The sequence below is a fragment of the Numida meleagris genome, chromosome 3 (assembly GCF_002078875.1).
Source record: "Numida meleagris isolate 19003 breed g44 Domestic line chromosome 3, NumMel1.0, whole genome shotgun sequence".
NCBI classification, from domain to species: domain Eukaryota; kingdom Metazoa; phylum Chordata; class Aves; order Galliformes; family Numididae; genus Numida; species Numida meleagris.
The window spans coordinates 26,330,179-26,353,412 of record NC_034411.1 but is presented as its reverse complement, the minus strand read 5'-3'; the positions used below and the strand labels follow the sequence as shown (position 1 = coordinate 26,353,412).

Here is a 23,234-nt window from a genome sequence, read left to right as displayed (position 1 = left end):
ACCTTCCCACCAGTATTCCATTACATGTTGTTGCTGTGTGATGGATGGCAGCAAAGGGGCAGTCTGACGCAATGGCTTTTAACATGGTAGCACGTAAGGTATGTATTTGAATTCTTTCATGCAGAAAAGATGGCACCCAATGACATTCATCAACGCTTGCTGAACATTTATGGAGACCAGACAGTGGACAGGAGCACAGTGGTACAGTGGGTGGTGTGTTTCAGCAGTGGCAACAGTGACACTGGGGCACCTCCTGTGGTACAGTTGTTTATGAAGTTGACATGCAAGTTCTTGCTCATTGCAGATGAAAATGCACAGCTAACTGTGGTGACTGTTGAAAAAATAGTCTTTTCTAGCTGAAAATTTGCTCTATCAAATCATGCTACTGTGTTCTTTGCATCTGTTGTAGTTTCCATGGTAATGCATAGGAGGCATTACTTTGAGCAACCTACATGCTTATGAATATGCATGAATCTATCCATTCATAAAGGTATAACAAAATGAAAGTTTGTAATGTTTGTTATGCACTACCCTCTAAGGATCTGACAATCTTCATGACATCATAACTCACCAATTGCAGTACTCAGTTCACTATTTCTAAGATAATGTTTTTCCTTTGTGTTTATATTGTGTTTTCTCCCTTTTAGAACATTCGGCTGTTCCTGAAACAAGTAGATATGGAACCCAATCATTTCTATCTGTCAGCTAAAATGACACAAATGTTCCTTCCAGCAGTTGTTTCATATACCATCCAGTTTACACAGCTCTTAAGCTGCAGAAAGTCTTTTGCTTTCTGAATAAAAGGTGCTAGACGCAGACCATCATAAAACATAATTCAGCTGGGTATCAAAGCATCTCATCTTCTGGATGTGGACACATGACTGGTTCAGACTAGCCTTCAATACAGAGGAAGAGATAGAGTAACTTGGAAGTAGTAGTATTTTTTTTTTTATTACATCAGAGATGGTCTTGCCAAATCTACTGCACTCAGGAAGAGAAAGAAAAGCTCTAAAGTGACAGTCTTACCTTTGCATTGTAAACCTTGTCTCAAAAGACCCCAGAGCAATGAACCACAGTGGTCACAGAAGGTGGGCACTTTGTAATTGTGAATGCTAAACTTGTGAGGCATGTTGACACTGAAACGCTGAGATCCCACTTGCTGAAAAAGAAGAGCACAACGTATTTCATTCTAATTAATCTTTTTATACTCAGTGTACACAACAAGGCCTTTTACGTTTTGAAATCACACAGAATTCAAAAAAATGAAATAGCCATGTGCTCAAAAGATGATCTTTGCATTAGGTATGCTCTAGATTTTTCCTCACTATTTTATCTGGGGGAAAAAAAGGGGAAGAACTGCTGTTGTCCAAGAGAAAAAGTCTAAAGTATACTCCCTAGTACTTCTGGAAACAACAAATACACAGCTATCAGGAAAGATCTCTTAATGTGGAAGGCAAGGAAGTCACTCCCAATTGTTTGAGGAGCAAGAGGCAGAACTAATACAAGACTAAGAAAAAGATATATATCACAACTCATTTACCTTTTTGTATCTCACTGTTCTTTAGATGATGAAAATGACAACAATTAATTGTGTTTAGGGATTCCAAAGTCTGATTACTTACTAATTAAAGGATGTCACTGATAAGCTTTTATAGTGGCCACTGTACAGCAGGAGATTTATTTCAGTATTTTTCCTTCCCTTTCCTATTACCACTGGCTTCACTCCAATGATCGAGTACCCATTCTAAACAATGAGAGCATTATATCAGCAAAGCATGCAAGTCTCCACCAGTCTGGAGCCTGGGAATATAAATTCACACAAGATTTCATATCTTCCTGTGGGTACCATGCATAAACAGCACTAGATAAACACAGCCCTTTATCACAATCCTATACAAGAGATCAGTTTTTGAGCATAAAATACTGATTGTGAACCAGATATTAAAGAGCACGTCTAATAGGAAAAATGGCAGTTAAGTGCCCAGGAAGAATGAAAATAGTCAATGTTTCAGTCAAAATCAAATAAAAGTTGAAAGACTGGCTTAAAACCATAGCTACATATAGCTTTTCTGACACACAAATACAGTCTTTTAAGAAATTGAATCAAAAATGTACTTCTGCATGGCCACTGAACTGGGATCATTCACAGGCTGCCTCATCTGAGCCTTCAGTGAAGGACAGGCCCTTGCTGCACAAAACTGGATAATGAACAGTCACTTTAAAAAAAAACAACACACCAGAAAACAAGCATTTCTGTGTAAGACAAAACATTCATTAGCAATAGATGAAGGATATAATTGTTAGACAAAAAGAGCAATAAAAAAACAACCAACAACAAAACATAAAACCAACCCTCTTCCCCAACCGTCCCCTGTTATCCTAGCCAAGAAAGGATGCACCAAAGCTGAGGAGTCGAAGGAAGCTGAACAAAACAGCTGTCAGACCATTCCCTGGTGTATGACTGTCTACAGAAATTCATGTTAGTTTACTAAGCAAGCATGAAAGGGCCATCTTAGCTGAGACAGACCTTTCACCCAATTGAAAGTATTGCTTTGATTCCTATTCTGAAGCAGAGCTGAATTTTCTTTTGGCAGATATATTTACTTTCCTGACAGAACAGTTCTGAAGGCAGCTCATTTCATAATTTAAAATAACCAAAAGATAAACTACATATTTGTTAATCTGCTTTACATAAAGGGAAAAGCTTGCTAAAGGTAAGGAGTACTTATGCTGAAAAACCAATCAGCCATGCAGTATCTTGTCTTACTAGTGCTGTCTTATATAATTCCAGGGGCCTTCTTTAGTACATGGATGACTTTTGTTCTACGTTTTGACAGGTTGGATCCAGTCTTTGTAGAAGTTTTCTGAACAACTGCATGGTCTTTTTACGTTGATGTAAGATACCCAAGCTTACTGCCTATCCAATCTGCTAGTAACTCACCCACACAAAAATGTAGTGAAACATTTAGCCTGGAGAAGAGAAGGGTCCACAGAGCCTTCATTGCAGCCCTCCCATACTTGAAGGTAACATATAAGCAGGAGGGGGACCAACTATTTACACAGCCTTAATAGTGACAGGACAAGGAGGAATGGCTTTAAACTAAAAGAAGGAAGATTTAGGTTAGATGTTAGGAGGAAATTTTTTACTCAGAGTGTGGTGAGGTGCTGGCACAGCTGCCCAGAGAAGCTGTGGATGCCCCATCCCTGGAGGTGTCAAGGCCAGGTTGGATGGGGCCCCGGGCAGCCTGAGCTGGTGGGTAGCAACCCTGCCCATGGCAGGGAGGTAGGAACTAGATGATCTTTAAGGTCCCCTCCAACCTAAACCATTCTATAAGAAGTTTACTAATTAAAAATAAATTGTTTTACAATAATTTCCGTGTAGATTAAGCTATTGTGATATTCTTTCATTCTAAAATAAGTTCTACATCACAACAGGACAAGAAGGGCACAAAGAAGTTTATTAAACTTATTGATTAAATACAGGACACAACACTAATAGCAACTGATGAAAGACAGAACTTCATCTAGAAAATGTTTGTTACAAACATTTACCTCATCATGGGTTTCCTGTTTTTTTAAGCCAGCACACTTCGTTATTATAAGTTCATGGCATCTCTTGTGGACTACACAAGTGCAAACTGTAAACAACAACAACAAAAAAAAAAACAACAGATAAAAAAAAGAGATTTCATGAAGACTGATCTAAAACTGATTTAAAGACTAGAAGTGCTGGGATGTTAAATACAGGCCACAGGCAATCATGACTTGGTGAGTCGTATTAAACAAGCCAGGCTTACAAAGTCAGAAGACAATGGACTTTTGAGATCAGTGAGGTTTAAGAAAACTAAAGCATATCTGCCAAAATCTCAAGATGTATAACCACTACTAAAGTACTGATTTTTTTTATAACATTTGGTTTATTTGATAAAGTCCTCAAGAGACACAAAGGTAAAAAACAATTACTTCTGAAGAGACTCAGGTGAAAAAAAAGATACAAAGTTTAATTCATTGTAACACTCGAACCAAAAAAGCAAGGTGAACTTTCCTTCTGTAATACATTATTAAAGGCTGATAAAAATACAAGTGTTTCAAGGGGCAGAAATATTTCGTCAATATTTGTACTGATTACTTAAGCAATTAATCACATTTGCAGATATGAAAGATTAAAAATTACAAGGACTATAACACTGTAGTATTCAAGGTCATTAATTCGAGAAAAAAAACTGCATTGAGGTAAAAGAATGAATTTGATTTTCCTCTAGCATTGGTCACTGTTGAGGGGAAAAAATCAGAACTCAAGAAATCTTAGTTGTACATTAATAAAGTATTTCTTATTACAACATGTAAAATAATTATTTGCATTTATTTATTTACAGTGAAATTTCATCAAGCCTTTTGTAATGAAAAGTCATTACTAACTTGGTCATTTTTACTTGTCACATGAGAATTAGTTGATAAACATCATCCCAAGAGGTGACTGCATAGAAAAATTAAGAGTACAAAAAATTCAGATGAAAAATTGAGTTTAAAATGAAGCATTTGTGCAGACTTTGCTATAACCTTCTTTAATTATGACCTCTATAATTATCTCATCTATTTAATTACAGTCTATGCAATTACCTGGCATTTTTAGACAGTAATTCTTAAGCTGAATGAAGATTTAAGGAGAATGAAGACAATTTTAAAATGCATAAGATGAAAAACAAAGAAACCAACATCCCCAGACATGCCATTATAGTTGAACGTGCAGAGAAAGAGAGCTAGGATTTGCTGCTCAGAGGTATTAACTGTGCTGCTATTTCACATATACTGCCTACATCCAACAGTCTTGAAAATCTTACTGTGATTTACTGTAAGGACTGAATCTTTGGTGACACCAAAATATTCTAAGCAACTTGTGCTAAATCCTTATCATTGTACATATAGCTTGTTTGATGAAAATATTATTTATTATTCATATGTTACTGCACGTATATTCAAACTGTTTCCCTGTAGACTTTCTCTTACCTTGACACTGGTATCCCTGTTTTCCTATTACACCCCTGAAAATAAAACAATGTTTCAGAAAACATAGAATATATATTTATAAAAATGAAAAACATTCCCCCCCCCCCCCTTTTTACTAGATATGTATGGGTTTAAAAGAATTAATTCTTATAATCACTAATCTGATAATTGCATTCCTGTGCTGAGATTAGTCCAAATAGGTACCCCATTTCAGGTGCTAAGCAGTAACAGTTAGGAATACAGTCAGTGAAGGGATTCAGAAGAAAAGACACACTTTACTATAGTAAAAAAGGTAAAGCCAAAGGACACAGAGAAGGAAGCCATAAGCAACTAAAATGGCCACAAAATAGTTTTATAAACTGACCAAAGATTGCATTTGTCAATATTATCACTTGAAAGTACCTTAGCTAACCTAAGGCCTAAACTGCAGACTTTTCTTAAATAATGTAGTTGAGTTCATGTACACTTTAATTACACTGTTTCACACTCACTACACACTCATATAATTCTAATTATGGATCACATCAGATCCAATATGCATTAATGTGCAAATCAGTATCTCTGGGTAGCTTTGGAAAACATCAATAGGGTCATTGAAAAATAACTAGAAACTGAATGTCTCCACCCTTTACCTGCAAAGAGTTAGTACTAAACATGAACTTTTTTCCAAAAGGAAGTGCCTGACATACACGGCAATGACAAAAACAGTACACTAAGTATCCCAAAAATGGGAACTTCAGAAGTCTAATTCCTATTCCTATTAATCCTATTCCTTTATCTTCAGAAAGAGTTATAGGAGCTTGGCATTTCCTAGGAGAAACATAGTAGTACTCAAGTATCTAAGTAAGAGTCCATTCATCTTGGCAAAATGTAGATGTACAGTCATAGGTCCAAATTCACACTTAGGCATTCAGAGAACACTAGAGTGAATGTCTACCTAGAATTTATGGTGTGTAGTAGGCAACTAGGAAGACTGAACTTTCCGACTCAGAGGAAAAAAAGCCCACAATCAAGATGTTTTAACATTTGACAGTTTTCTATTATTAATTTAACATTAAAAAGAAGTGGAATAGAACTACTACTCCATTTATGTTTCAGCGAAACAGGATGGTATGTCAGTTCTTCAATACAAAGTTACAAAGAAAACCAAGTCAAAGATGCTTCATACCATATAAAATCTCTGCAGTGTGAGCAGTATGTTGGTTGTCTAAGATAGGTGGCCATGAACTTGTGTCCATTGACCTGATGTACTCTGCGTCGTACAGCACCCTGTCGCTTCCTGGGGCGCATTCGTTCCCGAAATACACGTTCTTCATTGTCTTTGGGTGCTGAAACAGAAGAAAAAAAGAATAAGTACTGGCTGCATCAGATAAAAATATGAAAAAAAAGCAAATGCAATAAACAAGGTGTTATCTTAAAAAAAAAAAAAAAAGGAACTCTTGGTTCTAAAGCTTTACTTGTAAATTCACACTAGGTTTGGAATTAAGTCTTCTGTACTTCATTGCTATCAAGCACACCAACCACCTCTTCAACAGAAATTACATATTTAGATCCTCCAACCAGCTCAGACTTGCATGTCATTTGACCTTTATGAACAACAACTGAAAAAATACTAAATAAATCTATCACCAAAAAAGCCCCAACTTTTCTACCTCTCTGAAAATGCAGACACAAGAGCAGGGAAGATGAATAAAAGTACACCTTACCAAACAGAACAAAAATTCCCCCAGGATAGTTTACTAGGAGATTTTGTGATTATGATCTGAGCTTCAGGCTCTAATAATCTTCTTTGGTACTAATACACTTGCAGCAAAATTTTCAAGGAGTTCCTCTCAACCAATTCCTCTCAACCAACCCCTATTTGGTTGTATATGAGACTTAATGGAAGAGGAAAAAAAAATAAAGTTACTATATCTCAGATATATCTCAGAATGAAAACCTTTGGAAAAATCTGTCATAATACATCGGGTCTTCTTCTTAAGACAATATTTTAAAAAGTGTTACTAATATCTCCCTAGTGTTCTACATGCACATTCTAAGTTCACATTAGAAACCAAGAAAAGTGCACAGTCATTAATGAAAGACAATGCTTTACGAGCATTCCTTGAACCACTCATATCTTTTGAAATTAGAATATCAGATTTAGAAAGGCCCAAATCCATTCATGCACTGAATCTACACACTACTTCAGTGAATATAACACTTTGAAATGTATTAATACTTGTTACTTAGCTAAACTGAATTATTATAATAGCATAAAGATGACAGCTGTGGTTAGTTGCAAGCTCTCCTTTACATAAATGAGTTCATCTCCAAGAAGTAGAACAATATTTAACAATAATGCAGTCGAAATAGATCATCGGAGAACAACTCAAATCTATAGTAATCTAATTGTGTAACAAATATTTAACTAATCTCTATTTTTGAGGAATCAGTCCCTCAAAATAACTCATATTTTTGTAAATTTGAAAGGTATTTATTTAGGAATTCTTAGAAAATGATCTTAAATTAAGCTGATGAAAACACAGAGCAGAGAACCAGAAATCAAGACCAATTTCTTTCACTGCACAGCAAGGGCAAAAAAACTATGACATTTACACCCTAGAAATATCATGCTCCTTACACAGTAATATCGTACAAAAACTCTCTACTCAAAGTGAGATTTCACCCTGCCAGATCCATCTGTGGGATGGCCGGAATAGCATTGCTTTTATATTCTGAGTTCTGAGTAAATAAATGCTGGCTTACACAAAATGCTACCCCTTTTATGTCAAAGAGCAATCAAAATAATGGCTCTAATTCTCCTTCAAGGAAGAGATATGAAATAATAACTAATTATCAATTATGCTTACTTTTGTGCATTAAGTAAAATTCCAACTTCTAAGAAATACCACAGCCTGTTAGGGAAAAACCACCTTTCACAGAGTAAGCATAGCAGGCATTTGGAAATCCTATCAAACGCTTATTTCCACCTTCTGAATGAACTTTAAAAAGTTGCTGGAAACCTCTTTAAAAAAAAAAAAATTGCTATTGTAAGAAATAATTCTATAGGTAACACAGAACAGCTCTTTTACTCATCACCCAGATTTTAGAAATTGCTGAAGTATGCAGTCTGGATATGAGAAAGCTAACACACCTCTCTCCTGGAAAGGTTTCACAGACAGGTATCTGCTTTTATGAAATGAACACGATGTTCTGAGAATGCACAACTCACAGTTGATATGATAATCGGTCTACAGTGCCACTTTTCTCCTTTTTGTCTTTTTTTTTGGTCTCAGGAGTAACTCTTAACAGCTAAAGCACGTGCAGTTTTACAGAGCAGATGAAAATCTTTTGACTAGATCAACAGAATATCATGACACTAGGGTTAGGGTTTTTTTGCTTTTTATCAATAAGTCTCTAAAAATAATTGTATTACTTTAATTTCTATCCTTAACACTTTATGAAGCTTCATTTTTTCACTTACAATTTTTAAAGTTAAAATAATAGAACAGTGTCTTTTTCAGAAATGCACTGACTTGAAAACAGATATACCAGACCTGAAACTTCCAGCTTAAACAGCAGGTCGTCACCGCACTGGCCATCCACCTTTCATCAAATAGATCCAGGCACAAGAACAATGAATCCACCCAGGAGCCTTACACCCAGTTTTACTCTCAGTCTGCTTTAAGTGGTGCTAGCTTGGTCATTGTTACTGTTACTCAGTGAGAACACATTGGCGAAGCCTTTCTATAGTCTTAAAACTGTCTTGCTCAAATCACAGTGATGTTCAGGACCAGAGACCCAAACCAAGGCAGTTACTTTCCAGGTGACTCAGGTCAGGATGAAGTGCCCACATGCTCACACCCAGGGCTGTAAGCCACTCCTCTCTATGAACACTGTGAACACTCTTATGTTTAAATTAAATCCATTTACCTCATATGTGACCAGTCACACCAGAGACATGCATTCAGTTCTCTTGAGACATCTACTTAAAATTGAGCCCCAGAGTTTTCTCATTTTTCATGAGCAGGAAAATCATGATCTCAGAAAACAGTGAGTAGTCAGGAAAAAATGGAAACATTTTGCTGAGAGAGCCAACTAGCAATTTCAAGACTTATTTTGGAAACTCTGGCAACACAAACAAAACTGGCCGTTTAAAATTATTTTTAAAGGAAAAAGACTTACACTGTTATATTATAGAAAACACTATTAAGATATAGCACAGTGTCCAACCATGTCATTTCTATTCTTAGCAGTGGAGTTCAAACTAAAATTAAGTGAATCTGTCATAGTCAGTCTACAAGCATTTCCAACATAAAGAAAAATTCCTTCACACAGCGCTTCTACTAAACAGTCAAAGAGGGTTATTATTTCCTCAGTAAAAGCTGTTAGGTTTTTTTTTTTTTAATGTAAAATACATTCTGTTCCCTGTTTTGATTTGCAGTCCTTTAACTCTTTGTATTATTCAGTTTACCCTGTTCAAATTTCATTTCTGAAAGAAGGAGTAAGGAAAGCTCATGATCATTTCAGAGCATTCATGGAGAATAGTTACAATACAGCATACTGATTTTAGCTATGATGGCAATTGAGAACTGCCAAATTTAGGACTAATTTTGCCTTAAACTGTATCCAGTAATGCCTTTGCTTCTTTTCATTGCAGCCAAGTGTAACTCTCAGTTATTTGGAAAACAATAGCACATAATTCCTTTTACATACTCATATGTACATGTAAGTATACTGCCTACAATTTCAAAGTTCGCAATCCTGAGAAGTCTTGCAGACTTAACTTCAAGCACTTAAAGAATCATTATAAAAGTCAACAGAAGTATCTCGAATTAAAAATTTCACGAAATTCATAAATACTTGCAGAAATTGCTAAATGGATGCTTAAATGAACTGTTTGGAACTTTATTTAATACTGTTAATCACACGGCATCTGTTAAGTACATTTTATAGCCTTAACTTAAAAGACAGGAAAGTAACACAGAGTACTCCATAATCCTCAAAGAGGGCAAGACGGGGGGATAAAGGCTCTGAGCACCAAATAACAAAAGCTGATACACGTTAGGACACTTTTTATAATGTGGTTTAAGCATAAATGAATATGGGAAGTTGTAAATTGGAGTGCACTGGGCACCTCCCTTCATATGGCAGGGAGTTACACTGGAGAGTATCAGTGTTTGGGGAGGAAAAACAAACAAGATTTTCCAGTTAAATGGCTATCAAAGCCAAGCTCTAGGCCATGGATAATGGTAACTGTAGTAGGAACTAGCTAACACATATCCCTCCACAGCAGGGCATTTCCATTTCCACAGTGCTCCTTGCACAAACTGATACAAACTGCTTTTCACCTTATGCATCTCTTGCAAGTCCTCATGTTCTGCCATCTCTAGCTACAATCAGCAGTCCATTAAAAAAAAAAAACAAAAAAAAAACAAAAAAAAACCCAACAGCTGCTTTAATGCTAACCCTTAATAATTATATTAAAAAAAAAGCATAACTGAACAATGAATGCAAAGGAACAACAGTCCGACAGATGCTTATAACTGAGGATTAAGAACTTTTAAATCAGAATACTTAAACACTGACCACTTCCATCAGTATGTATATAAAGAATAGGAGCTTTTGGTATAGCATTACATAATATCTAAACTAAACTGTATAAACATCCTGTTCAGGCAAGATTATATTACTATTGACATTTCACAGACAAGGAAGGATATTGAGGCATGGGGGATAATCTGCCTAAAGTCACATTGGAAATAGAAAAGGGGTAGGAACAATATCCAGGACCCCTCGGGTTTCATGACTGAGTGTAACCAGCTCATTCTGCACCAAACTTAGGTCTCAAAGGATTACTGCTGAACTCTTACTTTGGGCCTCTGCAGTAGAAATTTATATAAAGTCACCCAGATTTCTTCTGGCAGACTGGTAAAGACTTACCTTTAAAAAAAAACAAAAAAAAACCAACTCAAAGGTAGTCCCATACATTCATATTTCCTTGTCCTTCCTTATAAGTGGCTTTCTCAGTACTAACACATGCAATAACTGATCTAGTAAACTGAGATAAAAAATAGTAAGCTATAGACAACAATGGGATTTCATGAAGTTTTTATGGGTGAACACAGACTGGACAGTTTATGACAGATATAGAAAGAGCATGCAATTTCTGTAAGCCTTTTCCTGAATGCATACACGTTCCAGTCCATTTCTTTAGTAAAGAATAAACACAAAAGTGTTGCTTATTATATCTTGGATCTATGTCTTGATTCTGCCTACATGTATTTAAAGACTTCCCCTGAAACACGAACAAATGAAAAGTGATTGAAGTGTGAGAGGCACATTCTGTTTCAGGGCCTGTTTTACTTTCCTTTTTTAAAGACGCTTTAAATGCATCCCCAGTTGCCTCATACGGAGCCATTATTTACTGCTGGCTCATACCTTCTCTTCTTTACTCTTATCCTGAATGTATTCATTACTTCCTCAAAGCTGAAGGAACCGTAACTCTCCATGTCCTTTCAAATGGAAATACTTGTACATTTGATTCAACCAGTAAGGAAGATCATAAAGTCAAAAAAAAAAAACCTACTAAAAAGTCTAAAGGGCAACAAAGGTACTACAGCAGTTTCAGCATATAGAGAAACTTCATTCAATTTTCAGAAATTTCACAGCCCGCTAGCTGGCAGCAGTGTGGAGCTAGTGCTCACCAATTGGCATGAGGAGCATGAAAGGATACTGCCACCACAGCCGTGGCCTGCGTACTCTGCTGAAGGAAAGGTTGGGGGTGAAGAGGAACTAGTTCCTATCCTTGTTTGAGCAAGGTTCTCCATTAAATGACACCTAGAATTTCCTTAAGAAAGAGCATGAGATGAGCCCTCACATCCTGCTGCATTCCCTCTACACAATGCCCACATAGTTGGTGACAAGTTTAAGGTATGAACAACATGGAGTCACACGTGGTCTTCTTCAGAAGAACATACAGCGTGTTTTAATAAATCTAAGATTTAACGAACAGACTTCTATTTTATAGGAACTGCTGACAGGACAACCAATAGGGATGGATATAGATATTGAGTGCTACATCTGTCTTTTAGACACCACCTAGCTCATGGGAGGGGAAGTTCTTTAAGAGACATAGATGGTGGGTTCCTGCCCCCATCTGAGAGGCAAAAGTAGAAATCTCTATACATAAATACATGTCAAATCCACAAAGTAAGCAGACCAGAGACAAATTCCTCCTTCTTCCTCCCAGTTTCTTCAAATGAGGTACTCACACTCTTAAGAAATATGGTTTTTATGAAGAAAAGAATTAATAACTATGATTTCTAATTTAGTCTTTGTTATATTACTGAAAAGACCTTAGGGAAGTTATTGCTATGTGAGGTTTCCTGACAAGTTCATTTCCCATCTCAAGGCTTTTAAGATAAAAAAAATATATATAAAAAAAATATAAAAGTTAACATCAAAGACATTTTCCAGAGAACAAGAATTAAAGTGTTTTCAGTTTTAAAGGAGACAAAGTCACAGACAATGGGACAAAAGAAGTCAGTGCCAGCTAGGGTTATTTCAGTCTTGCACTGTTATCCTTCAGGAGCAACAGTCTCACTTTAAACACAATGCCTTTATGTCAGTAAATCTGCAATTGAAATCAGAGAGGTGAAAAACTATTCTACACATGGTAAATACTGAAGCTGCTGTTCAGGAGAGAAACCTTATTCCAGTGAATGTAATGGGTCCGCTCATAAGTATATAATGTAAAATAATAACATGCAAATTGTGGAACAGTTTTGTGGCATAACATGACCTCATAAACTTACAGGGGAAAGCATGAATTTAGCTCGTGACAGTAAAATTCAAATCATGCTGATCCAGACATGAACAATGAATAGTACTAGTACTAGTAGCCCGATGTTAGTATTGATAGTGTTAACTCCTGATAAGCAAACAAGTACAATATCCCTCATTAAATCAATCATTTATTAATGCTGAAATAAGAAGACTTTTTGAATGAACAAACTACATGTGTAATACATCATACTATTATAAGATTATTAAATTATGATTAGGCCAAAAGCCATCCTTGGGACCAGATTTCCATGTTTATTGCTGCTTGTCTGCAGACTTCACCTGCAATACAGTTGCAGCATGCTCCTGAAAGTGTGCCCACCTTCTTGAGATGGTACATAGTCTGGAGACAGATGTTCCCATTGATTGTCCTTTGACTGCTTCAAGGAAAGAAGGAAAGTATGGCAAAACATCATAGTCAAGGCTTCTGTGGAAAACAATCTTTCAAAATGGTGTACCTATGAACACTTATTTTAACATAGCCCCAGGCAAGACGAGCTGAGCTGCTGGCTTTTGTCAGCACCTAGACAGGAAACGATGTTGTGATGCTAACAAGGAAAACAAGCACTGTGAGAATTCCTGGACAAAGCCCTTTTCCCAGAGATAACCATTAAACCAGATAGATTCCAAATGACAGTATTTTAAGCATGTATTTGTGATAGATCAGAACAGTTCAAGACTCTTTTTATAATAGTCGCATAAGCTGTGTAGAGCTTGTATGACTAGGATTTTAGGTCTTTCAGAAGATCATATTTTCTTGAATATTTTTTCAACCCCGGCTTTGTTCCTTCACTACAAAATAACAAAAACACGCATGGCAGGCATCTAGGAGATGCCCCAGCCCAACATCCTGCAGTGGGGAAGAGTCTTGTGCACTTCAAGTCTCCTCAGCTAGTGTTTCCCTGACAGTTCCTGAAAATCTCTGGTGAGGGAAATTCCACAACATAAAGTATCTTGTTTCACTACCCTGGCACGCAGGCTCTTTTGCTAATATTCAACATAAATAATTTAGGAGTAAGTTATTCTGAATGAGTGAATGGGCAACCAAAAACAAAGTTTCTTCCAGCACAAACTACTGATGTATCTTTGAAGGTGACCGTTGTCCCATATACACCTTATGCAAAAGACCATAGGCTAGGCATGATCACAGACACAGCAAGATGTCATAGTGAAGGGCACTGCAGCAACTATGTACACTTCTCAAGCCACAGAAAGAAGGCAGCTGCTTTGAACTAAACAGGTCCCCATGAATACCACTATGTGACAGCTGAAGAACAGCCATGATATATGAAGGTGAAAAGGGGAATGAAAACCACTTCCTTTATTTAAGCTGCTAAATCTCACAGTCATCTTGTTGATACCATTTCCAGATCCCATTTCTGATAGCAGCAACTTGTGTATAATTTTCAAGTGTATATTTAATTTTCAAGTGTATATTTAAAAAAAAAATAGCAGCTCACTTGTACTACAATTTCCATATAAACCTTACAACTCCATGTAAGCACATTAAGAACAAATACCTCTGCTGTGAAAAGTCAAGAGGAGGTGGCATTCAGAACAGCTTTATAATGATTACACCTCCCCTTCCAACCACAGTTCCAGCCTATGGTAGGATGTGCACTTGTAATATTCAGGTGTCAGAGTGCTTCAGAACGGAAATGAAATCTCCTTGCATACAATTTGGAAAGATTCCACTCTGAGGTGTCACCACTGCAGACACAAGTGCATAAACTTTAGAAAGTTTACTTTGGAGAAGTGATCCTTTTGCATTTTTTTCCCCTATATTTGTTTCTCAATAAGGTATCGACTCCGTGCTTGCCTTCTCTAAAGGACAAAAGGATTTCACTGTAGAACTGCTCGTGATTCAAAAGATCCTCACATAGTGCCTGTGTAACAACTGAGAAAGCTAGAAAAGATTGCACAGGGTACCTTCTTTTATAAGAGTAAGAATTTTTTGCAATATGTCTGACAAATTTTGGTATAAATTAAAAACCAAAGCCTGAATACTTTGCTCAAAAAGTGCTCCAGTACACCAGGGAGAGTTGCAAGAGCAGGCAGAGTAACAATGGCATATTAATATTTTATTTACATATTTTTTTTCTTTATATATTCACATAATTGCAATATTCCCCTTTAGATACTTCTCAGCAAAGTAAAAGATATTGTAAAAACTAGGGTGGTTATCTCCCTTCAACAGGCTTGAAGTATCAAAAGTCAAGTATCTGCACCTTCCGGATGACAAACGTACTAATAGGGTCCATAATGGTTCCAGTAAACAGAACAGGATTTGACCTCAGGTTATGAGTTCTTAGAAAACAACAAGTGAGACAACCATGTTCAGCGCTACTCCTTGCCAAAGGGATTTGGGATGTCCCACATCTGTTTTATCTCACTGTAGTTTTTCCTGCTTAAATAACTTACAATGATAATAAAAAATCTAATTGTTAAGATCTGGGAAAGAAATCTTTCAATTCGAGAATAGGTTTCAAAATTGCAAAAAATCATCCTTTTATGGTAAGTTTGCAATTATATTTTCAGTTGATGGAAATAAATTACCTGCAAATTTAATGTATTGAGTTGCAGACATTCAACTCAAAAATCTGATCATGTCTCCTTACCTGGGTTCTCTAAGACCTCTCTTACCAGAGAAAAACAACACTCACTTCACAATCTGTTTTATTCATCCATGCCATCGCTTTTTGGCAGTATGCAAATCTGTGAAGAATTGTTTTCAAGGATGAAGTGGAGGAAGAGCAAGATTTCATCAAAAATGTCTGATGAACACCTTTAGAGTTCACTAAGAATAGCAGCCACTGCCACCAAACTGAACTTGTCATAAAAACAAGGTCACATATCCCCAAATATCCCACTAGTTCTAAGGCTTTGTTGCTCTTTTTTTTCCTTTGCTTTACTAAAAAATATTAAAGATTAAAATAAGTTTTCTTACATATATACATAAACTATATTACATATTTTATGAAGGCTGCGCTGAAAGTAATACCTCCTATTTTATTATATATGCCCATCCTATTTATTATATATGCCCATGACATCAAAGACGGATGTTGGTGGTATAGCAGTGAAGGCTGAATCTTCCCACCAGTATCCCATTATATTTTGTTGCCATGTGACAGATGACAGCAGAGGAGCTGTCCGACAAAGTGGTGCACGACATGAACATGCATATAGGTGTGGAATTGGTTTCCTCCATGTGGAACAACTGGCATCCACTAACATACTTTGACACTTGCCGAATGTTTCTGGAGGATCAAACAGTGTATGTGAGCACAGTGAAATGGTGGGTTGTGTGTTTCAGTAGTGGTGACAGTGGGTCACCTCCACTGGTGCAGATTTTTATGAGAGCCACATGCAAGTTCTTGTTCATCGCTGATGAAAACGCACAGCTAACTGTGGTGACTATGCTGAAAACAGTGTTTTGTAGCTGAGAACTTGCTCTAACAAATAGTGTTCTTGTGCTTTTTGTACTCATTATATTTTCCAGGGTAATAAATAGGAGGCATTACTTTTGGTGCAACCCAGTATATGCGGCCCAAGACAATTCCTCTTCACTCAATGCACTCCGGGCAAGTCAAAAGCTTGGACACCCATGAGCTAGCCCTAAAGCTAACGCTATGAAAAATCAGGAGGAATGGTTGGGGATTGGGGTGTCACCAAAAAGAGCTTTGATGAAAGTCCCATCATGGGAGCACAAGGCATAGAAACTGCACCAAAGAGACCTCTCTGGCTGACAGCCAATCAGCCTGACAGAAAGAGCAAGGTTTGTAATATAATAAGGAAGATTTAAGCGTGTTTCTTCTTTCATCTTATCACTTTTATCTTTCACAGACAGTTCTCCACTCTAAAAAAATGTGGTCTTAACAAGCACCATTGCTCTGCTGCAAAGCATGCAGAGCACTTGGGTAAAAGATGGGTCTTCATTTCAACTGCACAGATTATTTTTTCTTTTCTTGCAGGGAGGTTGCAGGAGTCCATAGGTAATCAACCTTTGCACTTTCCTTCCCTCACAGCACTATTGTTGAACTGAATAAAGCAAGTGAAAGATATTAGTGTCACTCACAACCTTAGAATAGATTGTTCTCCAAGACAGATTCCACCAGTAAATAGCAGCCATAACTTTTCCCTTTTTAGTCTGATATATGACCTATAACACACTTTTACCAGTGTTCCAACATCTTGCTCTTTCTCGTTTACATCTTTTCACTAAGTGACATATTCTGACACCCCGGACACCTTTTACAAGCAATCTCATCTGGCCCATTTCCTAGTAATTCATAATAGACTGAAAAAAAAAAAACAACCACAGCAAAATAACTCATTCCCTCTTTTCATCATCTTTTTTGCTAGTGTGGGAGGATATTCTGATAACTCCCCTCGCCCCCCTTCCATTGTACAACAAAAGTTTAATTAGGAAAGTCTCTGACTCACAAGCAGTGCTATTATAGCAACTGTCCCATCTATGTCTTTCAACTTTGAATGTATTATTACTAATTTCCATTCAGCGAACAATAATAGATATATTATGTAAATCCTGAAGTACTTGTATGATTTATCAGCGTACTATTTAAAAAATCCAATTTAGCCAAGCATTTCTGAAGACAGATATATGAAAGAGCATACTCAATGTGCAATGGATCTCAGTCGAACTCTTCCAGTATTTGAAGCGCTACTTACCTGCCCTGCTAGATGTTAAGTCTAAGCATCAACATCACAATACGGAGTAAATAAGGTGAGACAACAGTTCTAACTCATCCTACTTTTGTAGAAGGAATTTAGGGCCTACCACATACTTGCTAACTGTTAAAGAGCACTGATTTCTAATATTACGCCATAGCTTGTAAATATACTCTTCATTTTTCCACTTGGATATCCTCAAGAAATAAAGAAGAGATTTCTTTCCCGATTCTTATCACTCCCAACAAAGTTTTTCAGTATTTGATGTTTTAAAAAGTGTGCCAGCTGAAACACAGAGTTACATGACAATCTTGGCTCTTGTTAAACATACCAGTATATCTAGTCCCCAGGTTATGGGGAAAAGCTTTAAAAATGTGAAGCAAGCACATCTAAAGACTGAAAAATTAAAAAAAAAAAAAAAAAAAAAAGAGAGAGCTCTAGTGGGGACCCTCACTTCCACGTTTATCATGGAAAATCTTATTTTCTCCAGGACAGGATATATTATTTCAAATTACTATGGAGGCTGGTCAAATTGTGTCTTACCTTACGACAGAAACACCATGATAGATGACAAAACTAGGTTTGAAATGGGTTACAAAAACTTATATATTCCTGACTTTTGCCATCTTCTTAATATTCCAATCTTCTTACCTCCAATGTTCAAATATTTATTTAGTCCCTGTTCTCCAGTCTTTGGAAACACAGATGTATCAGGGTCTTTTATGTTTTTAGTGATTCAGTGAGCATGTGGTCCAAGCTTTCATAAAAAACAAAAAGTACTTCTAGCTTATGAAAAGATTCTTAAATGGATGTTTAATTTCCAGCTGAGTCAGAATTTCAGAAAACTTTTTAAGTACCAGCTCCTTGACGTAATCTAAGAGGACTTGAGGCACTTTTCTTGACCCACAGCAGATTATATCTATAATAAAAATTATATTTATGCAGAGAAATAATTGGCAAACAGCCTTTGAAGAAGTAACAGATGAGTTGATTGAGATATATTTTGTTTTTCATAGCTCTGTAGAATTGATGTAATATTCAGGAATGCTTAACTTACTGATGGAAGCAGCTGGGAAGTGGGAAGGGTGGGATATTGGATGATGTGGTACATTACTGTGGGCATTGAGGAAATAAAAAGACAGACAACCAAAATGGAATCAGACAGTTTTAATCCTTTCATTTTGGAGAACAAAACTCAGAGAAAAATAGGACAGGAAAAGAAAAAGGAGGAATGAATGAAAGCAAACCTAGGTCTGATGAAAGAGAACGCATCAGAGAATATTCTTCTTGATCATTGTGGAAGAAATTGTGAGCAACGTGGCCCGTATCAATCAATGTCTCAAACGTCAAGGCCAATCTGAATTAAGTTTTACTGTCAATCAGAAAGCTTTTTTTTTCTGGTTTTTTTTTTTCCTGTTTTTTTGTTTGTTTGTTTCTTTGTTTGCTGCAAGGGGAAGTTAACTTTCCCTGGTATGGAAAACTCATACATGAGAACAAGCAGATCTAAATGTATTTAGAGTTAGCTACATAAAAGAGCAGTCAAGATCTGTTTTTTTTTTTTTTTTTCCACAGGGATCTAGAAACCATTCTCATGCCTAAAGAAAATAGGTTAGACTCATTAAGGTCTTCTATAAGACACTCAATCAATCAAGTTCATTGAAACAACTCCAAAAATTAGAAAGTGGTTTACATCCGCTTTTGTTTTTTCCAGATACATGACAGAGCTAACTCAAACTATGTTTATGCAGACCAGAATTGCTACGGAAGAATACCTTAACAAATTAAAACTGGTATCTAGTTGTATCATTTCACAATACTCTAAACCAACTGATTTTTCTACTTCAGCATTACTTTCTCAGAATAAGAGCACTTCAGTACTGACAAATTCCCACAGCACTCACTGAAGGTTGACTTTTGAAATATATGACAAGACTCTATATAAGAATTAATTAATGTGTGTGGGAGAAAATCTGCTTCTAACATTTCTTAAAACTGTACACCTTCCAAGAAAAATATTTGTTAAACTGAGCACTGCATCTGTATACCATTGCTAGAAGAGAAAATTGAACACAGAAAAAAAATATTTTGGTATTTTCTTATTTCTTCAGAAAAAAAAAAAAAAAAAAAAAAAAAAAAGGTTACTTTAAGTTCTTCACACTTTTCTCCATATTCAGCCCAGAAAGTAACTCAGACAGTGAAAATGGAAATAAAACAATTTTTGGAATTACTGCTGATTGAATGTTTCCCTCATTCACCCATTGCTCTGTTTTCCATTCAGCACTCAACTTGTCCCTTCCATCAGCAGTACCGCCTTCAGCTATCATAAAGAGACAAAGAAGTTCCGATGCCACTGACAACACAGCCTCATCCAGAAAAGCAGGCACAGCACAAGTTCAAACTGTAAGGATAAACACTGCTTTATCAATTGTAAAATACTAATCTCTATAATGCTTAATTTATTGTTTCATTTATCAACAGGCCAAGAGATAGCAGGCACATTAAAACAGCTTTTCTGAAGAAAATCAAGACAGTCTATGATCTCAAACCCTTTCTGTCCTCTCTGGTTTTCCAGGCACCTCAGCTCATATGCACACACTCCATAATTCATTTTAACTTAGCCTTATCAGGTTGCTGAATAAGGATGTGAAAGTCAGCTGGCTGTAAGTTAAAGGAAAATATTCGGTGCCTCCTTATTGCTGCTGTCACTGATTTAGCTGTTCCCATGGTAAACTTCAATACTGCCCCGGGAAGCTGTACCACCTATCAGTTCACAAGTTGGGAAGTGTGGTGTACGGAGATTTGATTTAACAGATTCCAGAACTGTCTGCTTGTAGGATGTGACAGTTGATAGCTGCAGTTGAAGGCTGGATTACTTTTCCTTTTTTTTCCTCCTTTTTTAAACTTGGAAAATCTCATGAAAGCTATGACATATGGCAGCACTTCCAAGCTGGTTTCTAAGAGATTTTGATTTCCCACTTACTTTCTATAAGTGTGAATTACCTAAGAAGGGTAAGCAGAGTTCCTCGAAAAAACCCTAACAGCAGTTGTCTTTATAAAAGAACTTCTAGAGAGAAGTCCCTAATATCTTTTTTAAAGCTTTTGACAGCTCCAAAGCTTGAGATTCTGACTTGACTATCCATAACACACCACTCATGAATTTTTTTTTTTACAATCATTTCAATTCAGAAAAAAGCTTCTTCATTAATAAGGAGATAAAATCATTCAGAAAAAATTATAACAGCACAATGATATTATCAGCAGAAATTGCATAAGTAAGAGCTAATGTCTCCTGTGAAACCTTTTTCTGGAGTAAATACATACCAAAATCAAATATATTCTTACACATGGAAAAGATTTTTTGGAACCTTTCTTCAATAAAGCATTATCTTTTCCATAAGCATATAGCAGACAAAAACTGTATTGCATTTAGAAAAATAGATATAAAGATGTAAAAAAATAATTTTGGAAGTAATTAAGTCTAAATAAAGCATTTTTAATAGCCTTTTTCCTTATTCCACAACCTAAAAAATAGTTGCCAAAATATTTTAATAACAATGAAAAAATTGTAAGATTACTTCCAAGAAGAGTAAAAGAAAGGTGTTTCTTAATTTAAGTCCTCCAAAAATCTCTTGAAGTAGAAGTTACTCTTTACAATTTGTCCTGGAGTTGTTACAAAGTTCACAGTAATACAAACCTTTCTTTTCAGTCTATCAAGCACACTCCTGAAAACCTAGTTTCACAAAGCGAATCTGAGCTAATAATTTGTGAATAGTGATTTTGTGCTTCTCTGTTTTTAGGACAGCACAACAAACCTACATTAGAAAATACGGGTTTTATAAGATGCAATGCAACCATTTGAATTCAGTTCCTTTAAAGTGTCTTAAATCCTGTATCCCAGACTGGAGGTATTCAGAATAGCTGCTCATATTCAGGACTTGGAGCCAACATGCCCACACTGCAGAATCAGTATGCTTATTCTCCTACATACAAGAACATCACCTCAGCACACAAAATATCTCTCATTTCTTGATGGAAAAAAAGTCATAGAAATGGGCCATGGAAAATTAGAGGAAGCTGAGTGATTTTCCGCCAGCCCACACAGAACATTAAGGGGAATAAAACATTCCCTTTGAGCAAGCATTAGCACTATTATTAGCAGCATCTATACTTATTTAAAATAATTATTGCAGTATCTATTCCAGCAGGAAACACAACGTGCACTTGTCCCTTAGAAAGCAAGAAACAAAATCATTTGAATATGATTCTCCATCTGCACTGTGACAATCTTTGCAAGAGACGCAGAAAATAGGATATAAAGTGTTCCTGGAAACGAAGGGTAAAAATTAAACTTTGTTTAAAGGAAGTCATTTCAAACATTGAGATCATTATGATAGAGGTGTGCATTTGAAAAGAGTGGATTAGAGTTGATCTAGAAAAGTGTGGAAGGCTGCAGCACAAGTTAAAAGCAGCAAGATCAGAGTCTGACATTTGTCCTCTGGAGCACATGGAGGTAAGCAAGGCATGCTGTACACTACCAGGAGGAAAAGAGCCGTAGCTCTATCATGGCATCAGGAGTACTTTCTGAATCACTCCTTCTGAAACCTGGAACCTCCAGAGTAAACTAACATGGGTGTTTACAAGTTTCTCAACAACTGGAGCAATCATGAGACGAAAGGCTTCAGACCAGCACAAAATTGTAGCTCTAATCTGAATAACAGCTTTCCCACTTCTTTCCGTCCCCACAGATGAGTAACTTCATGCTGCCCCTTCAAAACATCACTCATTTAGATGTCCATGCAGCATGAGGCTGAATATCTACTAACATCCACTGAAATACTGTGGAAAAGTTACCCTTTCTCACATGATGTCATATTGCTGGTCCTAAGTTATGAATTATTTCAGCTATTTTTTTTTATGTTACAATGTTATTACTTTCCTCTAAGTCAAAATTCTGAAAAATGGCATCTCTTCCATGACCAGTTTTATACTTCTAATACGGTAAACATTGATTCTCCCTTTTCTTCCACTCCCTGGATTTTGGAGGAACCATAGCTGGAGCTAACACGGCTGTATTTGCATGCTATATGACATCTCACAAGGATTCTTTATGCAGTACTCACAGTGTGAGTGTCTGAGTGCAGTGACTGTGATAGCTCAAACTTTTGGAATATTGTTCAGTAATGAAATTAATCTTTGACAGGTAAAATGAAAAAAAGATACGTTAATGAAAAAAATATTTTACACTATAGCAATGTTATTTTAAATTTCATAATAACATACAAGTGAGGTTGATAACATCAAAGCAAACTACTAATGAAGAATAAACCAGAAATTACTTTTAATAAATCTATATGTAAAAGCCAATTGACTTAGTGAGAAGTTATCCCATGCCCATACCCCAAATAGATGAAAAACATGCAAAATCTTTCTCTCAGATCCAACTTGCCATCACAACCAGCCTAGCTGGGTTCATGAGCACAACAACAGCCAGAGTATGCAACGTCCGGCAGAACCACAGCTGAAGAGCACAGATAAGAGGCACAGAGACATTTGGTGATTTGCTCAATGCCACTCAGAAGCCCTGTGACAAGGGTTCCTTGCATGCTGTCTTCACACTCTGCCCCCTGGACCTTCCTCCCATCACTTCTAAGCACTATGAGACTGACAAGTGCTTACATCCAACATCAGGGAATCACTTCCTTAATCCT

At 36.5% G+C, this 23,234-nt stretch overlaps 1 protein-coding gene across 1 annotated transcript in view; it reads right to left on the bottom strand.

Moving 5' to 3' along the window:
- Positions 1–23,234, bottom strand: part of PRKCE (protein kinase C epsilon) — a 286,254-nt gene that overhangs the window by 102,082 nt on the left and 160,938 nt on the right. The window contains exons 3-6 of the mRNA XM_021389975.1: positions 6,176–6,335; positions 5,008–5,042; positions 3,553–3,638; positions 1,027–1,159 (exon numbers count right to left, since the gene is read on the bottom strand). Of these exons, the coding sequence (XP_021245650.1) occupies positions 1,027–1,159; positions 3,553–3,638; positions 5,008–5,042; positions 6,176–6,335 (414 nt within the window). The remainder of the gene's footprint in view (positions 1–1,026; positions 1,160–3,552; positions 3,639–5,007; positions 5,043–6,175; positions 6,336–23,234) is intronic.